The sequence below is a fragment of the Clarias gariepinus genome, chromosome 7 (genome assembly GCF_024256425.1).
Source record: "Clarias gariepinus isolate MV-2021 ecotype Netherlands chromosome 7, CGAR_prim_01v2, whole genome shotgun sequence".
Taxonomy (NCBI): domain Eukaryota; kingdom Metazoa; phylum Chordata; class Actinopteri; order Siluriformes; family Clariidae; genus Clarias; species Clarias gariepinus.
Window position 1 is genome coordinate 36,446,955 of NC_071106.1, and position 19,364 is coordinate 36,466,318.

Consider the following 19,364-nt stretch of genomic DNA (forward strand, 5'->3'; position numbering starts at 1 on the left):
ATGCAGTTTTTAAATGATGGTTTTTATTATTTAGGGAGAAAAAAAATCCAAACCTACATGGCCCTGTGTGAAAAAGTAATTGCCTAATAACCCTAATGCCCTGACCCTAATAACTGGTTGGGCCACCCTTAGCAGCAATAAATGCAATCAAGCGTTTGCGATAACTTGCAACGAGTCTTTTACAGCGCTCTGGAGGAATTTTGGCCCACTCATCTTCTTGCAGAATTGTTGTAATTCAGCTTTATTTGAGGGTTTTCTAGCATGAACCGCCTTTTTAAGGTCATGCCACAACATCTCAATAGGATTCAGGTCAGGACTTTGACTAGGCCACTTCAAAGTCTTCATTTTGTTTTTCTTCAGCCATTCAGAGGTGGATTTGCTGGTGTGTTTTGGGTCATTGTCCTGCTGCAGCACCCAAGATCGCTTCAGCTTGAGTTGACGAACAGATGGCCGGACATTCTCCTTCAGGATTTTTTGGTAGACAGTAGAATTCATGGTTCCATCTATCACAGCAAGCCTTCCAGGTCCTGAAGCAGCAAAACAACCCCAGACCATCACACTACCACCACATTTTACTGTTGGTATGATGTTCTTTTTCTGAAATGCTGTGTTACTTTTACGCCAGATGTAACGGGACACGCACCTTCCAAAAAGTTCAACTTTTGTCTCGTCGGTCCATAAGGTATTTTCCCAAAAGTCTTGGCAATCATTGAGATGTTTTTTAGCAAAATTGAGACGAGCCTTAATGTTCTTTTTGCGTAAAAGTGGTTTGCACCTTGGAAATCTGCCATGCAGGCCGTTTTTGCCCAGTCTCTTTCTTATGGTGGAGTCGTGAACACTGACCTTAATTGAGGCACGTAAGGCCTGCAGTTCTTAGGATGTTGTCCTGGGGTCTTTTGTGGCCACTCGGATGAGTTGTCTCTGCGCTCTTGGGGTAATTTTGGTCGGCCGGCCACTCCTGGGAAGGTTCACCACTGTTCCATGTTTTGCCATTTGTGGATAATGGCTCTCACAGTGGTTCGCTGGAGTCCCAAAGCTTTAGAAATGGCTTTATAACCTTTACCAGCCTGATAGATCTCAATTACTTTTGTTCTCATTTGTTCCTGAATTTCTTTGGATCTTGGCATGATGTCTAGCTTTTGAGGTGCTTTTGGTCTACTTCTCTGTGTCAGGTAGCTCCCATTTAAGTGATGTCTTGACCGAAACAGGTGTGGCAGTAATCAGGCCTGGGGGTGACTACAGAAATTGAACTCAGGTGTGATAAACCACAGTTAAGTTATTTTTTAACAAGGGGGGCAATCACTTTTTCACACAGGGCCATGTAGATTTTGAGGTTTTTTTTCTCCCTTAATAACGTAAACCTTCATTTAAAAACTGCATTTTGTGTTCAATTATGTTATCTTTGACTAATAGTTAACGGTTTTTGATGAGCAGAAACATTTAAGTGTGACAAACATGCAAAAGAATAAGAAATCAGGAAGGGGGCAAATAGTTTTTCACACCACTGTACATGCCACAAAACTATTTTCACTCAACAATCCAAACTTCTGGCTGTATAAAACACTTAAAAAAAAAAAAAAAAAGGAAGAAAGATAACTATAGTCAATGACAACTGTTTTAAAGATCAAACAGAGGAAAAGAATATGGAATCACACAAATCTGAGGAATATTATATGGAACCACCTAACAAAAACACTACTAGTCCTTTGTTGCACCACCTCTGGCTTTTATATCAGCTTGAATTCTCTGAGGCATGGATTTACCTAATGACAAACAGTATACTTCATCAATCTGTCTCCAGCTTTGTCTTATTGCAGTTGCCAGATCAGATTTGCAGGTTGGAGCCTTGTCGTGGACCATTTCCTTAATTTCCACCACAGATTTTCAAGAGGATTAAGTTCCGGACTATTTGCAGGCCACGCCATTGACATTATATGTCTTTCCTGTAGGAATGTTTTCACAGATTTTTCTCTATGGCACGATGCATTATCATCCTGAAAAATGATGCTACCATCACCAAACATCCTTTCAATTGATGGAATAAGAAAATGGTCCAAAATCTTAGCATAAACTTGTGCATTTATAAAAGATGTAATGACTGTCATGTCTCCCATACCCTGAACTTACATATAAGCATATATCATTAATGATTGTGAAAATTTGCATGTTTTCTTCAGGCAGTTGTCTTTTAATTGGAAATTAATTGGAACAGCACCAAAACAAAAGTTCCAGCATCATCACCCTGCCCAATGCAGATTCGTGACTCATCACTACATATAACTCTCATCCAGTCATCCGCAGTCCAAGATTGTCTTTCTTTAGCCCACTGATGTTCATGATGGTTTTCGTTTGGCCTTTCTGTATGTAAGTGCCATTTCTTTTAGGCGATCTCTTACTATCCCGTCACAGACATTGACTCCACTTTCTGCCCATTAGTTCCTCATTTGTTTTGTTGTGCATTTTCTGTTTTCAAGGCATACTGCTTTAAGTTTTCTGACTTGGCACTTTGATGTCTTTCTTGGTCTACCAGTACACTTCCCTTTTACAACCATTCTATTTGATTTGTACTTGGTCCAGATTTTAGACACAGCTGGCTGTGAACAACCAACATCTTTTGCAACATTCCATGAAGATTTAACTTCTTCAAGAAGTTTGATGATCCTCTCCCTTGTTTCAACTGACATCTCTCGTATTGAAACCATGAGGTGTGTCAATCATCTTGGTTCAACACATCACTAATGTGTGTCACTTATTGAGAAAAAAAGGGGTCCAAACCAACCTGGGTCTATGTGAGAAAGTAATTGCCCCCTAAACCTAGTAAATGTGTTTGCATTTGCAACAACTGGCAATGAATCTACTGTATCACATCGCTGTTGAGCAATTTTGGCCCGCTCTTCTTTGCAGAAACGCTTTAATTCAGCCACATTGGAGGATTCTCGAGCATAAACGGCCCGTTCACAGCACTGTATTTCATTAAAAAAAACTTAGTCCAGAGTAGTGGACTGGACACAGATGAGAACATGGTCATGATATCTCAGCTTTTATGCATGAGACAAAGAGAGAAAGAAAGAGAGAACAAGTTTTATATGGTGCAGTTATTTAAACAACTTTATTTCTTCATTAAGGGCATAAACTTTGCAAGTGCTGGTTACTTATTCAAAACTTTTCTTTGTACAAGAGCAAGTGTCTTCGTTAATCTCTTTTCAGGGGAAAAGTCAGACCACGGTAGTTGAAATCAGAGTAAAATCAGCAGCGCGTTCAGTCCATCTGAATGCATTTGTGTTCACAGATTCTTCGAGAAAACCCTGAAACATAACCAAACCAGAACTCCAAAAAAAATGGCACTTTTTACAAGCGATTAGTACTAAATAAGGCTGGTGTAAACTGTACACGTGTTTCTTTCTTGGTTCCTTGCATACTGTTAATGGTTATAAAAGTTCTATTTTTACAAGATCCCTATACTGTAGCACTCTTTATTTTTATGTATATAAAAAAAAAATCAAAAGTCCAGGCTCTGTTACAGTACCGGGAAGCTCAAAACACACACATACACACACGCACACACACACACACATACACACACACAACATAAGACCTCCGCCATGTCCGTGTGTTTCAGTAGAGGCGTCAGAAAGTGCTTTGTAGGAGACAGTGACAGCCACAGCCTGTGGGACAGACTTCCTGCGAGCGAAACCACTCCATCATGTGGCTGGTGTGGCCCCCGTGGCCGCAGTTCAGGCAGAAGTTGGACGAGCCGCGGACAGCCACGTGGCAGATGGCGCACTGGAAGGTGAAGCGCTTGCATACGGCGCACTGGGTGCCCCGAGCCTGGCTCCGACAGTGGCAGCAGTACACGCCGAACTCTGCGAAACACAGATACAGACGGGGGATTATAAAAGAGTAAATGCTCACAATGTAATATATTGTGTAAAATCTTTTTCTGTACAAACACAATTATCTTCAATATCGAGATCACCTGGAGTTTGGTTTGACCTTGGATAAATATGATCATGGTGCAGCACTTTTTTAATTGGATCAAAAATCTTTCACTATCTTTAGGTTGGTTACCCACAATGTATTGCTGCATGCACAAACCCTTTTCCTTTGCTTCATCTCTACTTAAAAAAAGTCACTGCAGTGTTGCTTTCAATTTCTCTGTCACTTTCTTATTCTCACTTTCGGCTCAAAAATATTAGCTTAAACATCATCTCGTATATCATGACCAATCCGAGCTGAGAATTCGGTCTTATTGGTATGAGCGCATTCCATCCTGGGACTTTTAAGTCCAACGGTTGCAGCACCGTCTCCATCTTTTTTCATTAACGCGACTTTAAAAGCTGTAAAATGCTGACTGAGAAAAGAAGCTCTTGCGTTCCTGTTTTTTAGAGATAAAATTAAATCCTGACCTCCATCAATGACTTAACTATTATTCAAGTTTAACAGTGATTATTTACCGATTGTGAAATTCTTGGGCAATATCGATGTGATGTTTAAAAAATTTGGATCTGACATAGGTAAGTTCTGGAGACCCATGATCCTGTCACCTGTTTACTCGTATACAAGTGATCAGTGTTAATGTTATGGCTGATAAGTGTAGATTTCTTTTGTTCCCCCATTAAACACCATTGTGGCTGCGCTAGCAAAAATATTGCTGCCCACTTTCACATCAGAGCAACACACAAGCACCAAGTTCTTTTACAGAAAATCAATTTGCATAAATTCCCCTCAGTTATTTTAGTGAAAATGTTGGACACCTGTGATGCAACTCCGCTTCAACAGAAGCATTGGAAACTTACCGATCCCTTTGTGTGGCTCTGGAGGGCAGGAAACAAACTTCAGCACTTCTGCCCTCTTTTCTTTCAGCCCCCAGCGGTGCAGGATGTCCCCATAGCACTTCTTAAAGTCATCAAACTGTAAAGTGTTAGCCGGGTCCAGTAACCTGAACAGCCAGTAAAGTTAAACAGAAATGTGATCTGTGAGTGATAGAAATCCAAATGTAAAAACAATCTATTTTAGAGTTTAGATTTGGGTATTTAGTTCCTGTTTAAATTTAATCTGCACACACTTCTGACTTCGGGATCTTTACACAGGTAAATACACACCCAGTGCTAATGGCAGGCGTGTGTGTAGTATCCGAGTACATGATGGATAAAAAAATTCTGATCTAAGTTGAACAAACAACATGTGAAGATGATAAAGTCACATAATAAAGAGCCCGGTGTTGGAGCACAGCAATGACCTTTTGTTCATGTCGTGCTGCTCTTTCTCTCGCTCCCGAGGGTCTGTGTACGCCTGGTTTGCGTAGCGAATATCGTCAGGTGACGACTCTCCCCACGGCAGAGCTTGTTCAGCGTCACGTCCGGCTGGAGAAAATAAAAACAATGCTCAAAAAAGAAAGGCGCCTGTGTCGAGCTTTGACCGGGAATGACATGCTTTTACACAGACAGTTCAAAAGTGTTTGGACAGAGATTTTTGCCTCTGTACACCACCACAGTAAACATATAACGAAGCAAATAACTTGTAACCTTCAGCTTCAAAGTTAAAGTGGTGTTTTTATTTTGTCATTTTAATAATACAGTGGAACCTTGGATTAAGAGCATAATTCGTTCCGGAAGCAGGCCCGTATTTCAAAACACTCGTAAACCAAATCAAAATTTCCTATAAGAAACTCAAATTATTCATCCACAGCCCAAAAAAATAAATACATAAAAATAATTGACAACAGCTAATTAACAATAAAAATAAAACAAATTAACCTGCACTTTACCTTTAAAAAGAATTGCGACAGAGCAGTTTTTCTGTGTAGAGCAGAGAGAAAGAGTGTGTGTGATGTTGATTATACCAGTAAGAGACGCGCACTAAGACCCAGAAGGAGACGATTACTCACAACTCCACAGCACATGAGAGAGAAAAACTGTTGGCTCAGTTGTAATCATGTGATGCTTGGCGTCAAAAAAAACAAAACGCATGCGTAATACATGATACTCGGTATTTATAAACCAAGACCTGTTCGTTTTCCAAGTCAAAATTTATTAAAACTCCTTGCTCGTCTTGCGGAACACTCGTAAACCACGTTACTCGCAATCCGAGGTTCCACTGTATATTATAATTGTTCTAATAAGACAAATAATAACTTGGCTCTAAAGCTTTCAAAAAAAATATGTATTTCTTCCTTTGTTTGAGTATATATTTAATTATTATTTAAATGTTTTCCCCCTTATAATGTCAGATATACATGGGACATTCAAGTCAAACCAGGACTTTTGATTGTGCAGAATAACAGAATGCAGTTATTTCTCTATATAATCCCCTGCTACACTCATTCTAGCATTCACTAGTGCTTGAATACCATCAAGGTAGAAAGTTTGCTCAGTAGAGCCGTGACCCATGCATGTTTAAATGTTTTAGAGCAAATCAGGACTCTACGGGTGATGTAGCAGGAAGTTCCAGCTCAGAGTTCTTGTGATATGCCAGTGGTGTTGGTGAGTGATAGTGTGTACAGGAATAGTCACCGGACTTTGCTAGAAGTCTCCTAACACCTTAATTCACCAAGAATTAAATCAAAAGTCCCAGATTGAAGAGTGTCTCTTTATGTATACGCATTTCAGAATAAGAAAAACTTGTACACATGTTTGATACTAAATTCATTGCAATAGTTTATATATTATAATAAGATTATTAATATTATATTAATATAATACATACTACAAATTATTTTTTCTGACGTGTGTTCACATTTTTTTTGGCTTTCTCTCTATGTCGTTATATCCCTGCCACAGTTCTGAGCTCGGGGTTTGACATTTTGAGAGCAGACAAAGCACTCCACTGCGCGCTCAACTACTCGATTCTTCTTGTGCAGTGTCTCCTCTGCTCGCTCAACATGCAACATTTATTTTCTGTGCGCGCTCGACTCTGCCTGTACGCTCACTCAACAAAACTAGCCAATCATAGGTTTCCACATACTACTTCTGATTGGCTTCTTCCTTCTCTATCAGCTGGCAATATCGACCTCATCATGGAGCTTGATGGGTTTTACAAACACACTCGACACAATACTGTTCTGGACAAGATCTGTTCCAGAACAGCTGACCTTCATGTCTTAAAATAACACCTGACTGTCATTGTTGTTGTTGTTGTTAAATAATTTCCTAATTCCATGTGTGTTATTTCATAGTTTTGAAATCCCCAGTGTTGTTGTATAATACAGAAGATAAATCACTAAACATAGCAAAGAAATTTGCAAGTGGTCCCAAACTTTTGAGCGGTTGTGTGTGTGTATGAATGTGTGTATAGGTGTGTGTGTAGGCACGTATGCATGTGCGTATGCGCGTGTATAAAGAGATATTGCGTTATATTCCTGCCACAATTCTGAGCGGGATTTGACATTTTGAGACATTTTGATGAGTCTCTCATGAAGACCTTCCCAAGAAAACGAGCCTGTACCAACCTCAGAAATCACCAATAAACAAACAGCACCTCAGATTAGAGCCGTTATAAAGTCGTTTTAATGTCAACTGTTCAAAGGAGATTATTGGACGCCTTCCATCTACTTGTCTATTTAAATGAGACTCACATAATTCATATATAATTTACATTTAGCACTGCTGTGGTTTTATTATAAATATATATAATACGTAGCTACCACAAACAATCTGAGAAGATGAGTAGGTCAGTGGACTCTCCAAGCAGTCGTCTCAGAGGTACTGTAACCTGTAGATTCACGCTTCGCTCGGAGCTATAACAGCCATTTCTGATTCCTAGTAAACAATTACTTTTTTTTTTTTATAAGCATTGCGGCTCTTGCCTTGGCAGCGAGAGTCGTATGTATTGTAAAACCGCGGAAAAACTCTCCCTGTTCCAGTCATGACAGGTTTGTACAAGTGTCTGATGTGCTCTCAAAACAGAACGAAACCTGATTCCTGAGCGAGTGGCTGTGCAGAGATGCAAATAATGGCTGACCTCAAATCTACTTGCAACACAAGTCAAAAGTGTCCTCCTAGTGTGTAAGTAACCTAGTGAACCAGCGCGAGGATATATTTAACGGCGGAAAACTTCAAAGCGTTCATGCCGTCTGGCGAATGTTAAACCGTGTTACCAAATTACAAAGACGGAGCTGATAGATCATAAGGTGATGAGGTGATGTTATGAAGGACTCACCGTTGGTCCAGGGGGTGGTGATGGAGTCGGAGGTACTGGAGCAGGAACCAGACGTGACCGAGCTAGACGTGAAGCTAGGCTGAAACAAACAAACAAACAAACAAACAAAATATCAGTGATGAAAGCAGTGAGTTTTAGTTTTTTTTTTTTACATGTGCTAAAGGAGAACATTGTCTGAGATCTAGTTTCTGCAACATCAACCTTGCATAAAGTCTCTCTCCACAGCATCGATTTTACTACATTAAAAAACAAACTATAAACAGGAAAAAAAATTAATAATATAAACAATATATACTAATCATGCTTTTTAAAAAGCAAAGAGATGAGAATATCTGAAAGAAAAATAAAACAGGAAACTAAATAAAAATCCCTACTATACTTAATGTGTTAAGTAAACATATGTGGAATATTACATCATGTAATATTTATTTTCTTACAATTTATAATATTAAAATAAACCGTCTCTACACTATTACCCTCATTTGTTCAGGATTGTTCGGGATTTGATGTCACTAGCATTGAACATGTGAGCTATTTAAAGGGATTATTATTATTTTTCTTTTAAGTCTGCAGTGTGGATATCAGTATATTAAATTGCTACAACCCTTATTCGTGCAAAAATACATTTTAAAGACTTGGCATCTTTCAAAGTTAACAGCCAGAAGTACAGGGTGTCCCCAAAAAAATGACATCAGTTGAATCTTTTTTTTTTAATATTGAAATATCTAGACTACAGATATCACTACAGCGTGTTTGACAGGAGCTGGACTACGGACTCGACGTGTGGCGAGCATATCAAACATCTGTGAAGCTTTGTGATATAAAATATATATCCGTTTAAACATGTTGGAATTTTGATAAAAACATATTTTTTAAACATGAAGCCTATCTAATTTAGTTTGCCTAGAACATGTAGTTACTCAGATATTCATATTTCAATTTTTGGGGGGACAACCTGTAGAATAGAGAATACAAGAGTAGTTCGCTCCTATATTATACAAGACCTACAATAATTTACTTACATACACATTAAATTTAATTTATTACAGGATAAAAATAAATAAACAATAAAAAAGACTCCTTCTTTAACAGGGTTCCTTAGCTTAGGGTTTCCCAAACGTCTTCCTGTAATCAAATCCAAATTCAAAATTTCTTTCATTCAATCCTTTGTGATTTTGTGACATCACAGACTTATACAGTACTATGAAAAAGTATTTGTCCTCTTCCTGATTAAAATTTTTGTGGGGCATATTTGTCCTACTTAACTGATTCAGCTCATGAAACAAAATTAAATATCTCACAAAGATAATCAGAGTAAGTACTAAATGCAGTTTTTAAAACGATTTCATTTATAAAAGCGGGGAAGAAAACGATTATGTGAAAATGTAATTGCTCGATTGAGATCCTTGAACTTGAAAAACCCCTAAATGTGGCTGAATTAACACAATTCTGCAAGGAAAAGCGGGCCAAAATTCCTCCACAGTCGCACCCAATTAGGTGTAGGGGGCAATTACTTTTTCACATAAGGCCAGGTAGGTTCAGACAGCTTTTATTTTTTAAAGTCATCATTAAAAAACTGCATTTTGTTTTGTATACTCAGGGTATCTTTTAAAGTGTAACAAATATGGGAAAAATAATTAAATAAATAAATAATCAGGATTGTATGTATTGTACAGTCACAGCACTGTATGTAGCCCCGCCCCTGAAGCAGGCACTGAAAGAAGAACAAAAATCTGCTTTAAAACAAAACAGTGCTGTATAAACCCTCTCTCTGCTCAACAGGAAGATAAAAGATGTCTTATGTGAAAGTGGAACAGAGGACAGGGTGAAGGGTTGAGGGGACTGACATAGCGCGAGTGGTGGAGGGTGAAGCCTGAGCTGCGTGGGCCGTACAGCGTGAAATAGTCCTGAGGGATCCCCTGACCCCTGAACACGCTGCACAGCATGGCCAGAGTCTGCACGTCACTCATCTGACTGTAGTGTTCGAGCCTGCGCAAGAGAAACACAGCAAAGAGCCGGGATTAGCACTCAGGACATCACACACGCAGGACTATGATGACGATGATGATGACCTGATTAGGTATTTGAAAGGTGTGCGCCTTGTGTTATTAGGAAGGAATTAAAGGAAAGCAGTTTTAAAACTGAACTCGATATGATTTTAAGGCCGTCTGGATCGAATCAAAAATCTATTCCAGTCATCTGATAAATCTGCCTAAATCTCTTTGGTCTAACTTTTGGACAACTGCAGAACATAAAAAAAAATTTCAAAAAAAAAAAAATAAAGAAAAAAATACTGTTAAGTACTTAAGTATTCGTTTATTCATTTATCTTCAGAAAAAAAAAAAACAGCGGCGGCCTGGACGGTGTCTCAGGAGACCTCTCTCACCTATGTGGTTTGACTCGTGGTGAGACACGATGTTGGGCCCGGCGTTGCGAGAGCTTCCATGAGGAACAGAAAAAAAAATGAACATGTTACGGATTAACATCCTTATTTTCCGTGATTGGAAACGTCGTCACTATGGCGAAACTCGCCGCCGAATCGCGATGAACCGTACTTACAGGCGCTGTGCAAAAATATCGCTGACTCCGTGTAGGTGAGACAGGGGTATTTATGACACAAAACAAGGAACACCACCCGGATTCGACCCTTCGACCCTGGAGGTGCGAGGTCACAATGCTAACCACTGCGCTGCTGTGCTGCTAAAAGGCTCAAGTAATCATGAAAAAAAAAAAAAAACCTAGATGAGTATTAGTTTTGGAAAAGTCTCAAAAGCTGATAAGCAAGATATTTCAGAATTATTATTTTGTTTGTTTTACTTCCAGATCACAAGAATGAGAAAACAGTAACAGGTAGGACAAAGTGCTTGCTGGATAAAAATTAGTGCAACACCAAAAAAATAAAAAATAAACACAACGTGTATGCGATGTCCTGTTGCGGTTTAACTGTAGCTGCGTGCTGCGTCATGTCATGTCATGCGAGCATGTCGTAACCTCCTTATCGCAGCGATACAACAGTCTTTATTTAATCTAAATTACAGCGATTATGGTGAGATTCTTTAGGGCTGACATTCATATGCAAAACTCACAGAGTCTCCAGTAGCTGTCGTCCGAAAGGGTGTCTAGCCCAAGGGGTGTCTGCGTCAGGATCGGAGTCGGGACACAGGTCGAGACTGGTGGCTGCAGAGGCCAAAGCCCAAACCTTCCACAACAAGGAGATAGCATCTGCTTAAATATTAAGCGTGTCACTTCCTTGAATTAGCTGCAATAGGAAACTGTTACAGGAAAATAATCAACGTCACGCTCCAGTATGATGCAATGCAGATATTATTTGCACTACATTCTCGGCTACTCTTAAAGAAAAGAAAATCAACACCTCCTAATTGATCAGGTTCGAGAATCCAGCAGCGCTAACGCGGCTTTACAGACCTTTGCTAAGTCTCTGCGTCCGACCGTCAGCGCCGCCGCTGCGTTCTTCTGACACGTGTCCTGAATGTCGTTCATGTTTAATCTGAAAACAAAAACAACAACAACAAAAAAAAACTTAAAAACACCAAGCATCGGTTCTTACAGTAGGTGAAAAGCGTAATGTGTCCTGCTTACACGTAGGTCTCTCCGAGGGCTTTGTGAATAGGAAGGAGAAAGGAAATCTCCTGAATGATCACTTTACCCGGCAGTTTGATGGTTTTGTTGCTGTAGTCCGTTCCCTCTCGTTTCCCTTTCCAGCGCCGTGATTTCTGATGCAGGTTTTTACAAAAGAGACAAACGATCAGCACATCGATAATCAACTGACACTGACGAGGGGTTAGTGCTGAGATTAACGCTGACGTTACATTGAAATAAATTAAATCAGGATTAAGATCGTGATCGGGAAGACACTGATCTGTAGCGTTGCATCTTTTTTTGGACAACGTTAACATGTTGACATGAAAGAGAGTCAAAAATGATCCGCGCTCCAGTTATATTAAAACTTCTGTCTTATCAGTGTTTTCGTTTAAGGTAACTGTCCCCCCCAGTTACTGCTGCGCAGGTGTGTACGTGTTGTATCACTTTATTTGTAACTGCAGTGCAAACAAATAAAATCAATGAAAATAAAGGTTTGTGATCGGCACAAAAGAAGAGCAGCGTGCGGTGATTCGTTATGTTTTGTGGTCTGAGGGTGTACCTGGTGCCGCAACTACTTAAAGCAGACAACATTTGTACCAATACTCTAAGAAAAGTGAAGGTTTCTTAAAAAGAATTATTACAGTTGATGAGACACGGATTCATCACTACAAGTCTGGAACGGAAACAACATCAATCTCCAACCGAGAAAAAGTTCAAAAGTCAACCATCAGATGAAAAATTCATCAATGTTTACAGTTTTCTGGGATTCTCATCTCAAGGGCCAGAAGTATTAGAACATCTTCGGGAAAAAGGTTCGACAATCGACAGCACTCGTTACAGTGAGACGTTTATTGAAGAGCTGACGCTTGAACTTCAGATTAAACTCAGAGGGCGTCGTGATCCTTTATGACGATGCAAGTCCGCACACTTCTGCCCAGACTGTCGACACAAAACTTCAGCTTCATTTCTTCATCCTCCCTATAGTCCTGATCTTACTCCGTCAGACATTTACCTGTTCGGTCCCCTGAAAGTAGATCTACGAGGATGAAGAATAACTTCTGATGAAGAACTGAGGACAGCGGTGCACTCGTGGCTCGCAGCTCAGAATAAAACTTTTTTAATAAGAGAATACGACAGATGGACGAAGTGTATTGAACATTATGTTGAAAAATGATGTATTTGTCTTTTCTAAAAGTAAATTAAAATTAAATCTACTGCCAGAGTGCGGCTCATTTTTGACTCACCCTCGTACTTGTTGTTAAAAATAAAAAAATAAATAAATAAAAATTAGTAAGATGACTCCTGGAGATCAACCTTCAAAAGTCTGTACACAGAAATAGAAATCAGAATGTGACAGAGTGCGCAAGTTTGATAATGTGTTCTACATTCTAAGGAACAAATTGCAAAAATGTCACACACACCTCCTTTACACATCAATTTCATTCTTTAATACGTGCTTTACTGAAGGGTGCACAAACTTTCGCACTCTGTACGGGTTAGTAAGTAGAACAGATTGGTACGATTTTTCCGTATGATTATGAAACACCTGGGTGTAGGAGTCTCTCAAAAAGAAAAAATAACAAAGAGAGAGAAAGTAAGACAGAGAGAGAATGATGATAAAAAGTGTTAACAGGGAGGGGATGGGGGGATGGAGGGAAGGATGGAGGGTGTGAGATCAGTACCGGACAGTCAGCAATAGTCTGCACAGACCAGCGGCGATGGACAGACAGAGGCTTCTGATTGGTGTTTGGGATAAAACAGACCACAGCAACGTGTGTAAAAGGGGGGGACAGTCCATCACAACACAAAGGGAGTGAAAGAAAACAAAAACAAAAAAAGAAAGAAAAGAAGGATACAGTACAGAAAACAATGAGTGAACACACAGGTCAAGGCTACGGCAAGCAAAAGAAACAGAACTGGTACGTCTGCAACTTACTAGCTGACTGATCTCATCTTTTTATTAATAATATCTGACAATAATTACTAATTACACTGACTGGACGTCACGTTGCCAGATATTCCTCGATAATTAATCCTCATACCTCTAATAGAGCATAACTATTATAATTTTGGATTGAGCTAGCTATGGAGCCTGCCTCACACTCACCCGCTCCTTGTAGTAGAAGGACGAGATGGACACTTGGTCTTTATCGGTGCGGGTCGGACTCCCGCTGTAGAGCCGCAGCGTGGACTGGGTCTCGCTGCGCATTTTCATCGGCGTCATGAGACCGCTGTGATACGCAGACAATGCTGAGAGAGATCTGGAAGGGGAAAAACAAAACAAAAAAAAAAACTTATTAATTTATCAAACCATGATGTCAACAAGAACGGGATAAAAGCGTTTAAAGCTGAAGGATTACCTCGGCGTAGGTTCTGTAGGGGGGACGGTCCGATGCATGGACATAGGTCGAGTAAAATAAACTAAAGAGCCTGCAAAGATTTTTTTTTTTTTAAAGTTTAAATTATATTACAGCAAAGTTCTAATAAGACATTTGCTTTAACAGAACAAAGCTCCAAATCACAGGTTAAAGTTTCTTCAGTAACAGCGTACACAGGGACACAGTTGTTATTCTGCACAATCAAAAGTCCCGGTTTGACCTGAACACCCCGTTAATACAGTACAAGGCCTCACCTGTGCCGCAGAAGCGAGCACCCGATGTACGTGGGAAAGGGATATTAGCGTCCTGGTACGAGCCGTACGTGTTGGTGACACGCGGGAAGGCAGGGAGTGCAGGACTCACTGAGTTACTGAACACATGGGGATTAGTGCCATCCTCCTGCAGGGCACAAACAGCTCGTTATAAATACTATATAAAAACAGTTATCTAGAACTGTTATAGGATTCTCATTTTGTTATTTAACTGGATACAAACGTCCTTAAAAAATAAAGTGATGTTTTTTTTCTCGCCCTAACACAGCTGGAGTTGTGGCACTAACCGCGTCGGATTCGAGGCAGGACACCAGCTGCCTCACACACGGCTCCAGGCAGTTCTGATTCCTCTTCACTTTCTGAAGCGATGTGTCTGTCAGGATCTAAAAAAGGAAAAATCAAAAACACCAGATGACACCACAAACTATTTGTTTCAACTATTGATTTTTAAATTGAGTGCAGGTGGTGCTGCTAAAAGGTGGCACAACCAGTTATTAGGTTGGGGGTGGGGGCAATTTGTTTTTCACATAGGGCCAAGGTAGGTTTGGACAGATTTTTTCCTTAATAAATGAAATCACTTTTGACTCGGATTATCTTTGCATAATAAAATTAGTTTGATGATCTCAATCATTTACGTGACAAATATCCCCCACCCCCCAAAAAAACAGCAAAGGGGGAAAACTTTTTCACAGCACTGTATACACTTTTCTTAGGTATTACTGATGTTAAAATGTATTGTATATACTCCCCAACTTATAAACGAGTTCCGTTCCGGGAGCGTGTTTGTAAGTCCAATTTGTTCTTAAGTCCAAAAAAGCGAGTCTTATACGCCTTTTACACAAATCTACAACTTACGATTGAACCATAAGTAGAACCGCAGTCTGTTTGTTAATGCGGTAGTTCATAACTCGAATGTTCGTAAGTCCGGACCTACCTGTATTTTTAGTCCGGGACTACCTGAAATTTACACAATTATAAATTTCTCATTTTAAGTATTATGATGTTCATTTTATACAAACATTACAGATATTTTATTAAACAAGTAATTTTAATATATTGTGGCGTGGGCGGGGTTTTGGGACTAGTAACCATCATGCTTTGCGGGAGGGGTTGTTAGGTGTTCACCCTGTCGAGGAAAGGTGGTTGGATTAGTGGTTTCGGCCAGGGTGTGTGTGTGTGAGTTAGAAGTGTGTCTTGTGATTGTGTGACTTGTTGAATGTGCCGTTTATGTGCTATGTTGAATAAAATACTCCCAGCCATTTGCATTGGGCAGCAAGGAAGCTCACTCGTCTCTCCTAATCCCTTCGTGGCGGTGAAAAACGCTACAAGTGGTGTCAGAAGTGGGATGGAGAGTAACGGGTTAGAGTGCACCCCGGAGCAAGCTACAGCTCCATGCGCCGTCAGCCGGCGAGGCGATCTGCAGCTGCACCTGCCGGCCTACAATGGCGCTGTCAAGCCCCACGCGTTCATCGCTCAGGTGGAGCTAGCCGCCGACTTTGCGGGCTGGTCCCCGGCGGAAACAGCCGTCCGGGTGGCCCTCTCGCTGGAGGGCGAGGCGCTCCGGTCGTTGGAAGACCTCCGGGCGGATGAGAGGAAGGACTGGGCGAAGCTGCGGGAGTCGCTCCACTTCCGGTTCGGCGCGGGTGACCGTCAGGAGGCCGCGTGCGAAGAGCTAGCGACCCGCGAGCGAAGCGCCTCCGAGCCACTGGGGGCGTTCGCCATGGACTTAAGATCTCTCGCACGCCGGGGCTACCCGGAATTCGGGCCCGTCCAGCAGGAAGAGCTAGCTCGCCGTGCGTTCTTGCGGGGAATTCGGCCGTCGAGGCTGCGCGAGCACATCCGGTTAGCGGCACCGTCATCTCTGTCTAAGGCGCTACGCGAGGCCGAGCGTGCCGAGCCCATCCTGGCAGAACACCGCGGCGAAAGAGCCGAGCGTTTTCCCGTGGCTCGGGGCCGCTCGGTAGGTGAACCTAGCCGGGGACAGGGCTACCCGTCGCGGCTAGGCCTCGACTCAGCATCCGAGCTTCCGGGACGGCAAGGACCGCCGGACCACCGCGGCAACGCTCCCCGGCCTGAGGACAGCGTACCCCAGCAGCCGTTACAACTAGCTGCGGTGAAGCCGCCTCCCACAGCCGTCTCTGTTTCCCCAACTGCCGGGCCCAACTTCCGGTCAGGACGTGTAGGAAATCGCGCGGGCGTCTACGTGAACTGTGGCATGGACAACGTTTCGCTACGGGCACTCCTGGACACCGGCTCTACGGTTTCGCTGCTGCGCTGTGGAGTATTAAATTAGGGCGAGCACGGTTGTATGCTGCCGGCCCCAGCCTTGACTATTCGCACTGTGTCGGGGAGCTATTTGGAGATACGGGCCTGTCGCACTGTGCGAATACAAGTAGGTGCAATCAGTCTTTCTCATCCATTCTTTGTGGCAGACATTGAGGATGATTGTATCTTGGGGTTGGACATTTTAGAAAGGTGGGGTGCGGTACTGAATCTCGCTGACGGAACGTTGCGTGGTAGCTTCGGGTTAGCCAGGTTGCTAGTTCCCAAAGCGCAGCCGGACGTGTTAGTAGAGCGCACCAGGGGGGCGGAACTTCCGGTGGACGCGCCATGTAAACATCCGGTAGCAGACCGAGCGAGAATAATGGCCGAGCTTATGCAGCGTAGCAGCATGGGGCTGAGTCCGACACAGGCCGACACAGTGAAGTCCCTTTTACATGAATTCGCGGACATTTTCGCGGTAGATGATGCGCTGGAACACGTTGCGGGCTCGGCGTGGTTTAGCTCGTTAGATCTGCGTAGCGGGTACTGGCAAGTAGAGCTCGCCCCGGAAGCGCGACCTAAAACCGCGTTCTCGATCGGGCAAGGGCTATGGCAATTCCGGCGCATGCCGTTCGGCCTGTGTAATGCTCCAGCTACCTTCGAACGGTTGATGGAGAAAGTGTTGGCCGAGATTCCTCGTAACCGGTGCGTCGTTTACTTAGACGATTTACTGGTGCACGGCAAGGAATTTGAGGTCGCGCTAGCTAACCTACGGGAGGTATTTTTGGCTATACGGCGGGCGAATTTGCGGCTCAACCCGAAAAAGTGTCAGCTGTTGCGGCAAGAGACCGTGTTTCTGGGACACGTGATTAGCGCTCAAGGGATTGCCACCGATCCAGCCAAAATTGCTGCGGTACAGAATTGGCCTGAACCGTTAAACGTGTCGCAGCTACGCACCTTCCTCGGGTTAGCCTCGTACTATCGTCGGTTCGTGAAGGATTTTGCCACGATCGCTAGTCCGCTGCACGGGCCCACGAAGAAGAATCAGCCGTTTCGCTGGGACGGGGTGCACGCGCGCGCTTTCACTCGGTTACGGGAAGCTCTGGTCACGTCGCCCATTCTCGGATATCCTGACGCGTCTCGAACGTTTATCCTCGACACGGACGCAAGCGATGTAGGGCTAGGGGCTGTACTGTCTCAGGTTTCCGAGGGTAAAGAGCGTGTTATCGCCTACTTCAGCCGCGCGTTGTCTGGACCGGAGAAAAATTACTGTGTCACGCGGCGCGAGCTGTTAGCGGTCGTCGCGGCCCTTAAACATTTTAGGCCGTATTTATATGGGCAATCCTTCTCGCTGCGGACCGATCACGCTTCGTTGGTGTGGCTGCTTAGCTTTAAAAAACCCGAGGGGCAGTTAGCGCGCTGGTTAGAGCGGTTGCAGGATTATAATTTTACCATTCAGCACCGAGCGGGAAAACTGCATGCTAACGCCGATGCTTTATCCCGCCGGCCGTGTAGCAAAGAGCGTTGTCGGCACTGCGAGCGGGTTGAAGAGCGCGTGGGTGGTCGCGACATTGTACACTCTCCGACCCCCGTGAATGAGAACATCCTCCCTGCGCAGTCCTCCGGAGCCCCCGTCGGTAATCAGCCGACCGAGCCGGCGTGCAGCCGAGTGACTGCGTCGCCTAAATCATCGCCTGTAGTCGTTCCGCCTGTGCCGCAGATGGACTGTGACCAGCTCATTGCCGAGCAGGAGAAGGACCCGGCGCTGCAGCAGGTACTAGGCTGGGTTAACGCGGGCCAGAGACCGGATTATGCCGCGGTTGCTCACCTGGGACAAGAGGAAAAAGCCCTCCATTCGCAGTTTAATCGACTCGCGTTGCGGGGGGCTTACTCTACCGCCACTGGGAACGGCCGTGCGGCGCTGGCGAATCTTTTCAGCTGCTGGTGCCGCGGACTCTGCGGGCACGGGTGTTAGGGATGGTCCATGGGCACGCGGGCGCGGGACATTTTGGAGTCACTAAAACGCTGCGGCGGTTGCGCGCTCGTTTCTACTGGCCGGGCTGCCACACGGATAGTGAACTCTTTGTTCACAGATGCGACGTCTGCACGGCAAAGAAGGGCCCTACCCAGCGCTCGCGAGCACCCCTGCAAGACTTTCGGGTGGGGGCACCTATGGAGCGTATGGGCGTGGACATTCTTGGGCCGTTTCCCATTTCCGATCGCGGGAACCGCTATGTGCTAGTGGCCATGGACTACTTCACCAAGTGGCCGGAGGCATTTGCTGTGCCGGACCAGAGCGCTTCCACCACCGCCCGAGTGCTGGTGGATGAGGTGTTTAGCCGATTTGGTGCCCCGGAGCAGTTACACAGCGATCAGGGACGTAACTTCGAGGCGGAGGTCTTTGCGGCGGTGTGTGAGCGCCTCGGGGTGAAAAAGACCCGCACCACGCCTCTTCATCCACAAAGTGACGGCCTCGTGGAGCGATTCAATCGGACGCTCACCACCCAACTCGCCATGCTAACCAGCGACCGGCAGAAGGATTGGGACGAACATTTGCCTCTCGTGCTGTGGGCATATCGCACAGCAGTGCAGGAGTCCTCTCAGCTGACACCAGCTGCGTTAATGTTCGGGCGCGAGTTGCGCACGCCTGTGGATCTGGTGTTCGGGCCACCTCCCCAGTCTGATTTACCCA

The 19,364-nt window shown here is 43.6% G+C and overlaps 1 protein-coding gene across 2 annotated transcripts in view; it reads right to left on the reverse strand.

The window, feature by feature from the left end:
* Nucleotides 1-2,870: 2,870 nt before the first annotated feature.
* The window catches only part of wdr59 (WD repeat domain 59), a 32,759-nt gene continuing 16,265 nt past the window's right edge, over nucleotides 2,871-19,364 (reverse strand). Inside the window, exons 15-27 of one of the 2 annotated variants that reach the window (XM_053500546.1) lie at nucleotides 14,698-14,793; nucleotides 14,393-14,537; nucleotides 14,121-14,190; nucleotides 13,868-14,021; nucleotides 13,443-13,496; nucleotides 11,758-11,891; nucleotides 11,584-11,665; nucleotides 11,244-11,356; nucleotides 10,005-10,146; nucleotides 8,158-8,236; nucleotides 5,240-5,363; nucleotides 4,797-4,939; nucleotides 2,871-3,863 (exon numbers count right to left, since the gene is read on the reverse strand). In XM_053500546.1, the coding sequence (XP_053356521.1) occupies nucleotides 3,628-3,863; nucleotides 4,797-4,939; nucleotides 5,240-5,363; nucleotides 8,158-8,236; nucleotides 10,005-10,146; nucleotides 11,244-11,356; nucleotides 11,584-11,665; nucleotides 11,758-11,891; nucleotides 13,443-13,496; nucleotides 13,868-14,021; nucleotides 14,121-14,190; nucleotides 14,393-14,537; nucleotides 14,698-14,793 (1,572 nt within the window). In that variant the 3' untranslated portion in view covers nucleotides 2,871-3,627. The remainder of the gene's footprint in view (nucleotides 3,864-4,796; nucleotides 4,940-5,239; nucleotides 5,364-8,157; nucleotides 8,237-10,004; nucleotides 10,147-11,243; nucleotides 11,357-11,583; nucleotides 11,666-11,757; nucleotides 11,892-13,442; nucleotides 13,497-13,867; nucleotides 14,022-14,120; nucleotides 14,191-14,392; nucleotides 14,538-14,697; nucleotides 14,794-19,364) is intronic. The other variant, XM_053500547.1, reaches the window with a different exon arrangement.